At 35.3% G+C, this 14,164-nt stretch overlaps 1 protein-coding gene and 2 long non-coding RNA genes across 3 annotated transcripts; 2 read left to right on the top strand and 1 right to left on the bottom strand.

Annotated features, from left to right (window-relative positions):
- The first annotated feature begins 272 nt into the window (after nt 1–272).
- LOC310736389 lies at nt 273–2,999 on the top strand. The gene is made up of 6 exons (XR_014536532.1): nt 273–391; nt 623–970; nt 1,310–1,650; nt 1,787–1,903; nt 2,417–2,466; nt 2,731–2,999. It is a non-coding gene; the product is annotated as an uncharacterized lncRNA (long non-coding RNA).
- Nucleotides 3,000–4,208: 1,209 nt separating this feature from the next.
- Nucleotides 4,209–8,738, top strand: LOC310736367 (uncharacterized protein). The gene is made up of 6 exons (XM_083559841.1): nt 4,209–4,409; nt 4,516–4,863; nt 5,545–5,901; nt 6,049–6,153; nt 7,062–7,105; nt 7,214–8,738. The coding sequence occupies exons 1-6, from the start codon at nt 4,370–4,372 to the stop codon at nt 7,337–7,339; spliced, it is 1,020 nt and encodes a 339-aa protein (XP_083415967.1). The 5' UTR covers nt 4,209–4,369; the 3' UTR covers nt 7,340–8,738.
- Nucleotides 8,739–11,156: 2,418 nt separating this feature from the next.
- LOC310736475 lies at nt 11,157–12,893 on the bottom strand. The gene is made up of 6 exons (XR_014536563.1): nt 12,810–12,893; nt 12,263–12,649; nt 11,980–12,090; nt 11,764–11,859; nt 11,639–11,676; nt 11,157–11,481 (listed from the first exon to the last, which is right to left on the bottom strand). It is a non-coding gene; the product is annotated as an uncharacterized lncRNA (long non-coding RNA).
- Between the last annotated feature and the right edge of the window lie 1,271 nt (nt 12,894–14,164).

Consider the following 14,164-nt stretch of genomic DNA (forward strand, 5'->3'; position numbering starts at 1 on the left):
ATTGAAAGCTACTGGGGTTTAAAGATGTACTGTTTAAGCAGTTTTGAAGATATTACTTAACAGCATTTTTTCACACCTGCCTAAAACATTTACACAGTAATATAGTTATATACACACAATGCATGTTGAAAAAAACGATTCAAACCCATTCTAAGATGCTGCAAAATAACAGACCCCAGTCGGCATTTTCCATTTACATTGCTGTTGCTTATGGGCGGAGAAAGTCACAGGAAGTTTGTGATGTCAGAACCTCATGTCCTAAATCTTTCACTTGAGCGAAGACTTACTCAGTTAGACCTTATGAGAGTCTTTCAGGAGGAAATGCAGAGCACAGACCTCAGACACAAGATGACTATATTATGGATTACTGTGGTGCTTTTTCCAAAAATAAGTAAGTGTCAATATTTTGTTGTGTTTTCCGTTTTCGTATGATTATTCATATTTAATTTCATATTTCTAATCTAATCATGCTGTATTATAAAAAATAAATAACTAGCTGGAATTGATAACAAAATTACAATGACTGACTGACAGCTTTTATTTTTAACACATAGTAAATGTAGAACCAAATAAATGAATACTAAAAATTATTATTTTTTTGCTTCTGACTTTTTCACAATAGTTTCTGCACAAGTAAACCGCATCCATCAGCCAAACCGGGTGATCACTGCTGCTGCTGGTGAAAACGTAACTTTACAATGCTTTATGTTCGAAGAACAAAACATTGATCCCATAGTTTGGTACAAGCAAGCAGCGGGATGTGAGCCTTCTTTAGTGGTCATAGTGCAGAAACTACAGGATCCCATTTACAGCAAGGAATTAAATTCCGCAAGGTTTAAAATCGTAAAGGAACAGAAGAGATGTCATTTGAAAATATTCAATGTGGAAGAATCAGATGAGGCCGTGTATTACTGCGGCTTAGTTGCATTTTTAACTGTATTTGCCAAAGGAACTTTTTTATCAGTGAATAGTAAGTAATTATATATACTATCCTACAAACATTTAAATATATATCCTATATATAAATTATAATTTAGTTAAGAAGTTAATATACTTTATTAATATATATATATATATATATATATATATATATATGTGTGTGTGTGTGTGTGTGTGTGTGTGTGTGTGTGTGTGTGTGTGTGTGTGTGTGTGTGTGTGTGTGTGTTGTTGGATGTTCTAATGATCTAATATTCTATAAATTACTGTCTTAGTGTGAATTTTACTTCAACCTTGCTTTTTTGTGCTTTTTAATGACTGTCTTTAAGTTTCAGAGCATCAAACATAATAACAACTAAACATTGTCTAACAGATAAACCCGAATTTAAAGTCTCAGTGTTCCAGAGCAGTGTATCAGACTCGGTTCCTGCAGGAGCATCAGTGACTCTGCAGTGTTCGGTTCTCTCTGAGAGCAGAGCAGCAGAACTCCAAGTGCTCTGGTTCAGAGCTGCTCCATCACAATCCCATCCTCAAATCATTTACACTCATCACAACAGCAGCCTTCAGTGTGAATCTTCTACACACACACCTGTGTGTACAACTTGTCCAAGAACATCTTCAGCCTCAATGATACTGGTACTTACTACTGCGCTGTGGTCCTGTGTGGGAAGATCATTTTCGGGAACGGGACACGAGTACAACTGGAGAAGTTTGGTTGGTGAACAAATTTTGTAAATTATTTAAATTCAAGATAAAGAAAATTACCAAAATGAAAAATAAATTGTTTAGATTTTTAAAACCATGTTCTTATGCAGAAATTTTTAATTATTTATTTTTTTGTCTCCCAAAGCAACAACTTCTAATCCTGTAGTGATGTGTCTGGGAGCAATGTTGGTAATGTGTGTGATTCTGATCTCTGTTCAAACTGTAATACTGTGTAAGAGGAAAAACTCTCAGCAATATGGAAGTAAGTGTTTATTCGTATACTGTAAATAAAATTAGCTTTTTTTGCTATCAAAAATTATTGATTCAGTAGTAAGATTTATATATATATATATATATATATATATATATATATATATATATATATATATATATATATATATATATATATATAAAACATTCATTTATTAGTCCTATTAAATGTTAAAATACACTAATTCCACCCATATGTGGATGGGTTCCCCTTTGAGTCTGGTTCCTCTCAAGGTTTCTTCCTCATATCATCTAAGGGAGTTTTTCCTTGCCACTGTCGCCACGGCTGCTCATCAGGGACAAACGCACACCATTCACCTTCACTGTTGTTTTCTGTAAAGCTGCTTTGAGACAATGTCTGTTGTGAAAAGCGCTATACAAATAAACTTGACTTGACTTGACTTGACTAATTAAAATGCCAGCTGTGTTGGGTCTTCATGCACATTGATCCAGGCTCTAAATAGTAAAAAAAAAAATTAAATGATCTCATTATTTTTAATTTCAGACAGACTTCAGCATGGTGCTGCAATAAACATTGAGAACTCCAACAATCAGGTACTCGTTTGTTTGCCAAAAAATGGGTCAAAAAATTATTCCCATAAATCTAAATGTTTTATTCAAAGTTGGATTTTCACAAAAAACACTCTTCAGCCATTCTTAGACAAGTAACAGTTACTAATACTGTAATTGATTGTATATTGTTTCACTAATGTACCTTTATTAATTTGTATAATATAAAATATAATGTATATGTATCTCAAAAATAAATTGTATTCATGTTTTTATTATATAGTTCTGATTTTATGTTTATTTCCACAGGACCCTGGTGCTGTAGAGCTCAGTTACACTGCCTTACATTTTAATGACAGGAAAACTAAAAGTGCAAAAGAATGTCGATCTCACGACATTGTGTACTCTGAAGTGAAACATTTCTCTATTGGTCACTAAAATCATTTGTAATATTATTCTGTTTTTGAAATTGTTAGTATTGTTTATATATTTTATCGTTTCTGAGACAAAGGTTGAAGGCTTTGAATATTATAAAATCTTACTGATTTTGAATATTAATATCTGTCTCTGTTGTTCTGTGGGGGGGGGGGGGCCCAAACCTGATATCTAAAATTATATCTTGTCCATGTTCTTTTGACAGCTAAATAATTGTGTCTGATGAAAAAAAAGACTATCCACACATTAACTGTAAATCTTGTGTGCACTGGTGTGTCTTGGCAACTGTAAGTGGGTGGAGTCTGTGGTTAAATTGTGTGAAGAAGGATGTCACGAGTAACCTACTTTCCACTTCCAGAAGACCAAACACAAGTACAACATGCGAATAAAAGTAACCACAAGAAAAGTGTCTTTTATAGTGCGTTTTTGTTTGTTTTTGTTGTTGTTGTTTTGTTGTTGGTGGGGTTTTTTTGTTGCTATTATTATATTTTATGGTCCTAAAATGTCTCCAGTGTCTAAAAAAAAGCTCACTGATACCAGTGATAGTAGAAAACTCATAGACTTTCTAATAAAAAATATACGCCAACCATTATGACAGAACATAAAACATTCTGAGCGGAGACGTGAAGAACACTGATGATCTCTTCATCATGGCACCTTTTAGTGGGTGGATTTATTTATTAGGCAGCAAGTGAACATTTTGTCCTCAAAGTTGATGTTAGAAGCAGGAAAATTTGGCGTAAGGATTTGAGCGAGTTTGACAAATTGTGACGTCTAGACGACTGGGTTGGAGCATCTCCAAAACTGCAGCTCTTGTGGGATGTTCCTGGTCTGCAGTGGTCAGAATCTAACAAAAGTGCTCCAAGAAAGGAACAGTGGTGAACCGGCGACACGGTCGTGTGCGGCCGAGGCTCATTGATGCACGTGTGGAGCGAAGGCTGGTCCGTGTGGTCCAATCCAACAGACGAGCCCCTGTAGCTCAAACTGCTGAAGAAGTTCATGCTGTTAATGATCAATGGGTCGGAACTGTTTTGGCAGCATGAATCTTATCCATGCTTTATAATGCCTTTATATTATATCAGTATGGCTAGAAATCTAAGAGGAACCTCAAAACATAATAACCAAATGTATTTAAATATTCATGTGTTGAAAAATGCAATTCGCATTTCGCAGGATGGAAATATTTGTGCTGTAAAATTAGTCGTGACATTAAAAAAAACAATGGATGCTTGTAATCTTTTAACATAAATAAAAGGTTTATTTGAAACAAAAAGCTATTCATTTTGAAATAAAAGATAAAAGTGTTGGTGTTGTTTTTTGGTCTTTCTTTTTCCATCACACCCAAGTCTGTGGTGCAAAAATAGAAACGTACGTGTCAATGGAAAGGAAAGGAAACTTGTGACTTGTAACTCAACCAATCAGATGAAAGTCTCCAGTACAAAATGTTCGGTGTTTTCGCCATTCAAATTTTTTTTTCAAACAGCTCAATCCGAGTATCATTTCACCTCTGAGGATGACTCTAATCTGGACAATTCTTTTATTTCTCAATATATGTAAGTTGCATCGCCTTTATATTGAACCAGTCTATAGTTATATGTTTAGGTACTTCAAATTTTATTCCTCTTGATGCATTATATCTAATTTAATACATTTTTTCAGTTCCCGTCCAATCGGCACATTTTCCCAGACCGTCTTTTCTCTCTGTGAAGTCTGGACAGAATGTTTCTCTTAACTGTTCATTTGAGGACATTCGTAGGACTGAAAGTGTTGTCTGGTACAAACAAATATTTGGAGAAATGCCTCAAAAAGTGGGAGAACAGTTAGCATTTAAGGACTTCATCATTTTTTCTGAATTCAAGACATCCGGATTTGCAATGAAGAAGACGGCTAGTGGCTTTACTCTCACAATTCAACATGTAATTAAGAAACATGGAGGACTTTACTATTGTGAGAAATGTACAGTGGAAAATATTACATTATCCAGTGGAATGTTCTTGACTGTAACAGGTAAGTAACTAATTCAGATCTGTATATAGGACAAGTTTATATTTAACTCCCTTTTTTTTGGAAGTTTGTAACGTCCTGTATATCCTGACTATTCTGAACCTCATAGACTGCAGTTTAAAAAAAGAACTAATTCAAATGAGGCCAATAAAAATAGATAAAACATCCTATTTTGTGAAGTGTGCATAAATATTCAACAAAAAGTATTGAGGAAAATGCTTTTGTATAGAATATCTATAGAGTTCTATTTTAGCAATCTACAAATGCATTAATATTGATTTAAAAAATTTATTGTTTGACAGACCGTGTTTACGGTTGGAGGAAAAAAAATAATAATAATCACTGTATTGTACATTCTCAGGTCTTTAAGTAGAAACCTAATGAATAAATCTCTTTTACATTGAAGAAAACTGTCTGTCTGATCTGCCTCAGGTTTTCTTTACTCTGACACACATAGTGTTAATAAGCCTCCATTAATAACATATAGGTGTAGACATTCATTCATTACCTTTTGGTTCTTTATGTCTCCTTTCCTGCATTAAACGTATAACATATAATACATGTTTTTTTTTTTTTGGGGGGGGGGGGTTTACATATACTCATTGTTCTGCATGTGATGAAAGTTCTGGTAAGTTGAGTAAGTAGAGCTGAGATTGTTCACTCTCTCTGTATCCCCCTGAGCAGGGAATGATGAAGATGTCAGTGTTTCAGTGTTGCAGAATGGTGAGTTGGACTCGGTTCCTGCAGGAGCATCAGTGACTCTGCAGTGTTCGGTTCTCTCTGAGAGCAGAGCAGCAGAACTCCAAGTGCTCTGGTTCAGAGCTGCTCCATCACAATCCCATCCTCAACTCATTTACACTCATCACAACAGCAGCCTTCAGTGTGAGAGCGAATCTTCTACACACACCTGTGTGTACAACTTGTCCAAGAACATCTTCAGCCTCAATGATACTGGAACTTACTACTGCGCTGTGGCCCTGTGTGGGAAGATCATTTTCGGGAACGGGACACGAGTACAGCTGGAGAAGGTTTCACAATTGGGTTGGTGTCAAAATTAATATGATTTGGGTTTCCAAATAAAAACTTATTTTTTTATTAAAATCAATGTTTATACATTTGCAATGTCTACATTAATAGCTGCTCTATCACTTGTTCGGTACATATTCATTATGATGATATTTATTGTAGGTTCTGAAGTGATGTACCTCACAGTAGTGGTGGTCGTGTGTGTGGTTGTGATCTTCATTCAAGCTTTTATAATCTATACAAAGTGGAACGGTGAACATTGCAGAGGTGAGTCTGTTAGATACAGAACTCTACATTATTATGAAAAGTATATTGATATTATAAAATGTTTTTATTCGTGTTTCATGTTTAATCACAATTAAGTTCCATTAACTGTATAAACTGAACTGGAGGGCAATGAACACATTTCAGCACTGTATCAGTACTTGTAGCTGCTTATTTAATATCTGTATAATTATCTGGACTATAAACAAATGTAATTCTTCTGTTTGATGAAAGAAACATTAGGTTTTTCTCAAAAGCCAAAATAATGCAATGATTAATCTACTCACACAAAAAGGAAATAGCAGTGATTACTATCTTAGAAAATTCAGAAATTAGAAATGTTATGTTAATTAGTTTAATCTAGCATTTTAATAAATTTTTATAGAAATGAGCGGATCGGTTTTTCTGACACTGTAAATATTATAAGATGTTTATAACATAATTAAATTGAAAATATATATATATAAAATCTATGGAGTTTTTAATCAAAATAAATTGTAAAGCCGACAATTTAATTGTATTGATTGATTGTCTTGTGACTGATATTTAACTACATTATACACATTATATTTAATTACATCTCCCATTTTGAATATCAGGATTATTAAGTACAGTCTGTAGTCAACTGTGTAGTCAATTAAGGTAAAGAAAATTATCTTTCCAATTAAAAAAAATTGCTGAATTGAATATTTTGTAAAATTGATAACTAACAAACATTTGAATTTTTTTATTTGACAAAAAAGCTTTCAAGTAAGTGAAATATGTACCATATAAAAAGTATCAAAAATACAGTGACTAGACACAAACAGTACTGAGAATAGTAATCAAATATGACTCAAGCTAAAAAAGGAATTAAATGTACTGTATATTAAAGATTTTCATTTAATATTAACATAATTTTTTTTATATAGTGAGACCTCGACATGAATCCGAGGCAGAGAACACACCAAGTCTGGTAAATAAACTTGAACCATATTTAATCTTAAAATGCTGATTTCATCTTCTAAATCATAGTGACAAAGAAATCTTTCTCATGATTGAATTTGTATGTTGGTTTCCACAGGGCAACAATGCAGTGGATATGAATTACGCTGCTGTAAATTTCAGTAAGACGAACAGCAAAAGAGAGACAAGGAAGAGAGACCAACCTGCAAATTGTATTTATTCTTCTGTGTCATCTGCCAGCTAGATTATATTTCTAAATGTATTTAATTTATTTATTATTTTAAAATCAGAAATAAAGTTTATCACAAATCTCTGCTCATGTTAACCATGTTTATATTTATGTAAAAAAAAAAATACTAAAATCTATTTGAGTATCAGTTCATACCGACCCCTTTGCTTTGTTATTTACTTGGTCATTTCATGCATCTGAATTGAATCCTGAAAATTGAATGGGTTTTTTTTCCCAACTACCGGCCTTTCTGAAGTGAAATATGTTTCACATTTGTACATATTGCAGAATTAAAGTTCTGTGATTATTCAATCAGAAAACCCCTAAAGTGAAAATGAGAGCAAATAAATCCAACACAGGAGTTTCACAGGCGATTACTGCATAATGACTACAACCATTAGTCTTTTCTCTATTTCATCACCAGCAAATTGAGAAGCTATTCAACTTAATTCATCTTAATCAAATCCTGTCCATTGTGTAAGGAGCTAATTTCATTGGAATTCTTTTAAAACCCCTTCTGGCGTTAATAGAATAGAAACTGTAGTACATCACTAACTTGTGAAATGTTCATGAAAATAAACAATAAAATCTAAAGTATCTCTCCATCCTCTCCTCTCCTCCAAATTCCTCACTCTATCAGTAGACCTTCATCCACTGCTGGGAATTCTTCTGAGAACTGGTTTAATCTGAACAGAAGTGACTAGAATGCCAGGTACTGTATAATAAAAAGTCAATGAGTCATGACCAGGTGTGGTGTATTCAGAGTCTCATAATCCATGGGCACCCAATATACCACCCAAGTTCCTGGTTTATTCTTGAACATTGGGTGATAGTTTAATATGAGACACCCTACTGACTAGATGTTTTATTAAATGTCTTTTAGACCTTTGGCAAGAAACTGTTACTTGATTCAGAGAAGATCAGAATGACTATGATAAAATAGGGACTTTTATCTTTTTACTTATAGTAATGTATTCTTTATTACTTGAGTGTTGAGAAAGGCGCCTACAAATATTCTTCTTCTTTCGGCTTCTTCCATTAGGGGGCGCCACAGCGGATCATCCGTCTCCATACCCCCCTGTCCTCTACATCTGCCTTTTTTAAACCAACTACCTGCATGTCTTCCCTCACCACATCCATAAACCTCCTCCTTTGTCTTCCTCTTTTCCTCCTTCCTGGTGGCTCCATCCTCTGCATTCTCCTACCGATATTCCCCCATGTCCCTCCTCTGCACATGTCCAAATCCTCTCAATCTCTCCTCCCTCACCTTGTCTCCAAAACGTCCTACATGCGCTGTCCCTCTAATAAACTCATTTCTAATTCTGTCCATCCTCATCACTCCCAACAAAAATCTCAACTTCAGCTCTGCTACCTCCAGCTCCACCTCCTGTCTTTTACTCAATGCTACTGTCTCTAAACCATACAACATCTCAGGTCTCACCACAGTCCTATAAACTTTCCCTTTCATTCTCACAGATACTCTTCTATCACAAATCACTCCTGCTTCTCCACCCACTCCACCCTGCCTGCACTCTTTTCTTCACTTCTCTAACAGACTCTCCGTTAGAAAGGTGCCTATAAATAAAATGTATTATTCTACTTCATGATAAGGGTCAGAGATATGACTGTATAATGCTAAATCAGTACATTGGTGAAGCAGTACTTAAATCCAGTGACTGCCTTTTTTTAGCCAGTGGCCAAATTGGTCAATATGAAGTTCCTAATGAATCTCCAGTAGCACTTTGTGAGCCCAAGGAATGACTGACACGTGTGTCACTCAACACACTATTTATGTCTCCTATTTGCTTCTTCAGGCCATGAAAATCCACCAAGATCATCAGTCTTAGCATCACTGTTATTCACTACATACATTTCACAAAGCAACTCATTCATGATTGAATAAAACACAGCTAGGGTTTTGGCCAAACTGCATCCTGGGTGCATGTGATATTTCATAGATTCTACAAGTCATGTTTGGTGAGGACTTGGGCTCCAGACAGTTGTGGTCCACCCAAAAACAAAGTACTTTTTTAGTTTGCTGTTTTAATCTAGTAATCACTATATGGCATTAAATACTGTCTGTTAAAGTGTTAACAACTGCAGATAATATCAAGGGTAAAACCACCCCCTGGCAGCAAGATGATAACCCAAACCTAGTGCATGTAAGATGTGGGTTTGGTGGCACCTTACTTGTTAGCACTTTATGTAATGTTCTATGTATCAGTGTGTGTCTTCCAGTTAGTTTTGTGTTATCTTGTATTAACTTATTTTTGTTGTATGTAGCACCTTGGTCATGGAAGCACATGGTGTCATTATACTGTGTACTGTAGGGAATGTGGTTGAAATGACACTAAAGCCACTTGACTTGACTTGAGATAAAGATACACTGTGGTTTTAACCCTATTTCCTTTGCTCTCATTTTACGGCATGTGAATGTTGTCCTGTCATTGCATCACCCAGGCATGTGTTATTATAGTAAAGCTTTTTCCTTTTTTTACTGACAGATCGATTACAATGATTTTGTACAGTTAACATTTCTTATTTTATTACAGTTTAGTTTTGTGTGCCATACATTTTTAATTCTTAAAAAATTGTTAGAAACCAACATTGAATTCATGACATTCATTGTGTTCATGCCCTTTACAAAGTAGTAATAAAGTTTAGCTATTTTTTCTTTGTTTGACATTTTTAGCGATCAGGTGGTGGGTGCGCTGTTGCATTGGTACATGTGGCGAAAGTTTCTGAAGTTGCATGAAACAGATACACACACAAAATGTATTTTGTTTGTTGCATAAACTGAATTTGACAGTCTGATGGAAATCTAGTAAAAATAAGAAACACAATGTAGTCATGGGTTTATGCGTTTGTTGTGAGGAAGCAGGTAAAAGTACAAGTTCAATATATGCAAGATGGCTGGAAGTAGCATTAAGTGTGATCTGTGCTGCACAATAAATAATTATTTATTCATTTCTGGAAAGATTCATCCTTCTTGTCTGATGATTCACATTGAATAATGTAAACCGTCCATGACTTGTATTTAAAGCTAATTCACAACATTTCAGAAAATATATTATTGTGTATTCCAGCATATACATTATATATAGTATATACATGATATTTGTAAATAAGTATTTGTAGTGTCTTAAATGTATAGTATCTTAAATGTGTAATATCAAAAGGCCTAAACTCTTATTATTCTACAATGGTGACATTGCTAGAGAGGCCAAAGTTAATTACTGAACCGCCTGGACAGATGGTTCTCTGTAAAACAGAAGCGTAGGAGGTAGACTTAATGTTGTCTTAAGACTGGTGAGAGATACGCGCTCTCACCAGTGTTGAGATAATGTTCTTAAAACAAATATGGAATGTGGTCCAGGATGTATATCTTTTTGGGAGGCAACCTCCCCGTTCACCAGATACTTCAAGGTACAGGAAAAGGGATGCCTTTATGGTTTATGATCTGGGAATGTAAGCCCTGGTACAGCTGGAACACATCAGTCTGGACAAAGACAGGTTTCTCTTTACATTCGACATTATTGCATAGTAAGCTCATATGCATCTCATTTACATTAAGAGGTGGACCCGGGAAACGGGCAAGCATTTAATGTGTGTGTAAGCATGGATCTGGAGTCAGACTTTGAATCAGAGCGTGCTGACTCCAGGCTTGACCGGAAGGCCTGTAAAGATGCTATATTTCTGTGCTGAATAAAAATCATTATTTACACGAAATACGGTGTCTAAAGAAGAGTCCTTCCAGCTGACAACTACACCTCATCAAGACGACGAAATACACAACATATTTTTTTGTTACATTATTTAATTCAATTGCATTTACATGTCTTCAGCAAAAATGAGTTAAAGAAATGATGCCACAAGATATAAAAAAAATAATAAGGTTTTGCATTATCTTAGTTGTTATAATGTCATAAAGTTAAATATTGTTTAAATAATCAATATATTCTCACTGGATACAATATTTAACTGTAATTTTGCAGTGTATAAGTTGTAAATTATTTTCGTTACATTATAGAATGTTACTTTATATTCACATCAGAGTATGTACAATCATCCGATAGACCAGTTTTCTTTTTTTCAGCTTTGGGTTTCATCTGGGAGAATTGTAAAGCTGCATAATTTACTATTTCAGTTTCAGATTCCTATAAAAAAAAAATAATAATAATAATAATTATAATTATAATAATAATCCATTGGAATGAAAAAGTTATAAAGTACTATGCAATAACTGTATTATAAACATTAACTACACAGAGCAAGTATCACCAATTCTGTTTTTTTTTTTTCTTGTGCACGTACCTGCCTCAATTGTGGACAGTTTTCTATAGAAGCATTTACTAATAACATAGAAACACAAAGCGTTATTCTTTTTGACATGAATTAAGTTAAATATATTATGATATAGAAAATTAATAAGTACGTACAAATGCAGGTGTCATTTTTTCTTCTCCTCAGTATGAGATAAGTGAGACTGAATATCAGAAGCACACAGAAAACCAAAGCCGTTCCCAATCCGAGCACTGTTCAGTGTAAAGACATGGTCATTCGCAAGCCTTCATTGTATCAATTCATTTAATTTGTGCTTTATCATTTAAGAAATTAAGAATAATTCATTAATAGTGCATGATGAGACGTCTTACATTTTTTCTCTTGTGTGTTGATGTTAGTGCTGTTTCCATGCAATGTTGGTTCACACACCACTGAATTATCACATAGTGCTGGTTTAGATGTTTCTGATGCATTGGTAACATCTATAAACATTTATAATTATTCACTAAAAAGTCTGTAACTCTAGAGGAACAAAATATTCAGCATTTCACTACCTCAATATTATTTATTTTTCAGTTGAAACAGGCTAATCGCTATAATTAAAATATATCTATAGTAAACCAGATTCTTAAACAATTTTAAAGGAAATCTTACCTTTAATTGTTAAATAAGTTCCATCACCGAACTCAGGCGATGGGTATGTGAGTGCACAGTAGTACACGGCTTCATCAGATGGAGTGGTGTTTAAAATAGTCAGATTGAAACAGTTTCTAGCAGAAGATCTTTCAATTATAAATTTAGACTTTTCAAATCCATTGTAAAATGTTTCCCCAGCAGTCCTTAAGAAACTGACTATAATCTGAGGTTTTTCTTGGTTTGGTTGCTTAAACCAAGCTATGTCACCAAAACCCACTGTTGAAATACAACAGCGCAGAGTAGCCGAGTCTCCGATATCCACACTGAGCTCTTTATCAGCCTGATAAACTGTTGCATCTTTCAGGGATTGTGCAGAAACCCAGTGTCTACCAGGTTGGACTATATCTAGAAAAGTAAATTAATTGGGTAAAGAATGTAATTCAGATACTGTTATACACAAGGAGTTATTAAGAATCCCTTACATACAACTGCATTGGGTTAAAGTTATACATCAATCAAGAAAGGAATAATGTTCTTATATATCTGTGATATACATATTACTTACATACAGTGCTGAAGGTCATGAATAAAATCCAGAAACTAGACATTTTTTATGTCTTATAAACTCTACAGCATTTGCATCTTATTGATAAACAGTATATGAATACACTTGAAGCATGGTTTGAATTTATACCAATACTACACTATAGGTGGTCTGTACTGAGCACGCCCCGGAGTAAGCTTGTATCAACATAAGGAAGCTTGAGGTATTCTGATCTACCTACATCCACACCACATTTCCATTTTTGTCTTGTGTTGTTTCACACACATACAGTATCATGACCAAATGGAAAATGTGGTTTATTTGAACATTCACATGTACCACCATGATGTTTATATTAATTTGCGCTCTTAAGTCAACTTCATAGAACATTATGATCATCTGGGCCAAAGGCGAGTGCAGTACCTTAGAATCTTGACATTTTACAGACACTTTTGCCCTAGATAGAGTTTAAGTACCAGGGCAATTTGATGGGCATATGACATGACATCATTTACAATGTCTGTTTGTGGTTCTTGTTTGCAATACTGATCATTTATATCAATTATTATGTCAATTATTCTTATGCAGGCACAGCTGGGCATTTATTAAACCACACAATATTGGCAAGTATTACAGCAGCTGCAATAGCTATAAACAAGACAGTCTTCCGCTTATTCCCCACCAAATACTGCCACAGTGAACTTTTCCTCAAAAAGAAGTGGCCCCAATCCTCCATCCAACACATGAACACATGCCTAAGTGAAAGCCGGTGAAAGACGTGTCGGCCGGTGAGTGAACTTGGGTGGATGCTAAAAAAAAAGGCGTGCCGGTCCACGAGAAAACTCGAGAGGGCGCTAAAGAGAGAAAGTGCACCAAACCATGAGTGAGATGGGCGGATGCCGAAGAAGTGCGTGTCGATCCGGGACGGACTTTCAGCAAACGGCGAGAAGAAAAGGCGTCTCGATCTGTGTGTGGGTGAGCCCTGGCGTGAGTATTGGAAAGGAAAACGCCAGTGTGAAAACTCAAAGTAAATAAAAAAAGCTCTGCTTGGTGCACTATTGCCTGTCTATCTTACTTCCAGTGCGGTACCAGTGAATTTGTTAAAGTGGTGCCGAAACCCCGTTTTGGAAGATGTGTATGATGCCACGGAGACTATGCCATGGAGGGAGCGGGACCAGGCCAAGAAGGAGTGCTGCAGCCGGTGCGGTGCCACCTGCGTCCTGTGCGGCAAGATGGAAATGGCGGAGAAAACAGGCATTCCATTGTCTTTTACGCCTCTCCAGGGAAGTCCAAATTGCAGCGTACCCAATGACATGCAGTCTCTCTTTCTCTCTCTCTCTCTCTCTCTCTCTCTCTCTCTCTCTCTCTCTCTCTCT

Source organism: Silurus aristotelis, assembly GCF_946808225.1.
Source record: "Silurus aristotelis genome assembly, chromosome: 14".
In the NCBI taxonomy this organism is placed as follows: domain Eukaryota; kingdom Metazoa; phylum Chordata; class Actinopteri; order Siluriformes; family Siluridae; genus Silurus; species Silurus aristotelis.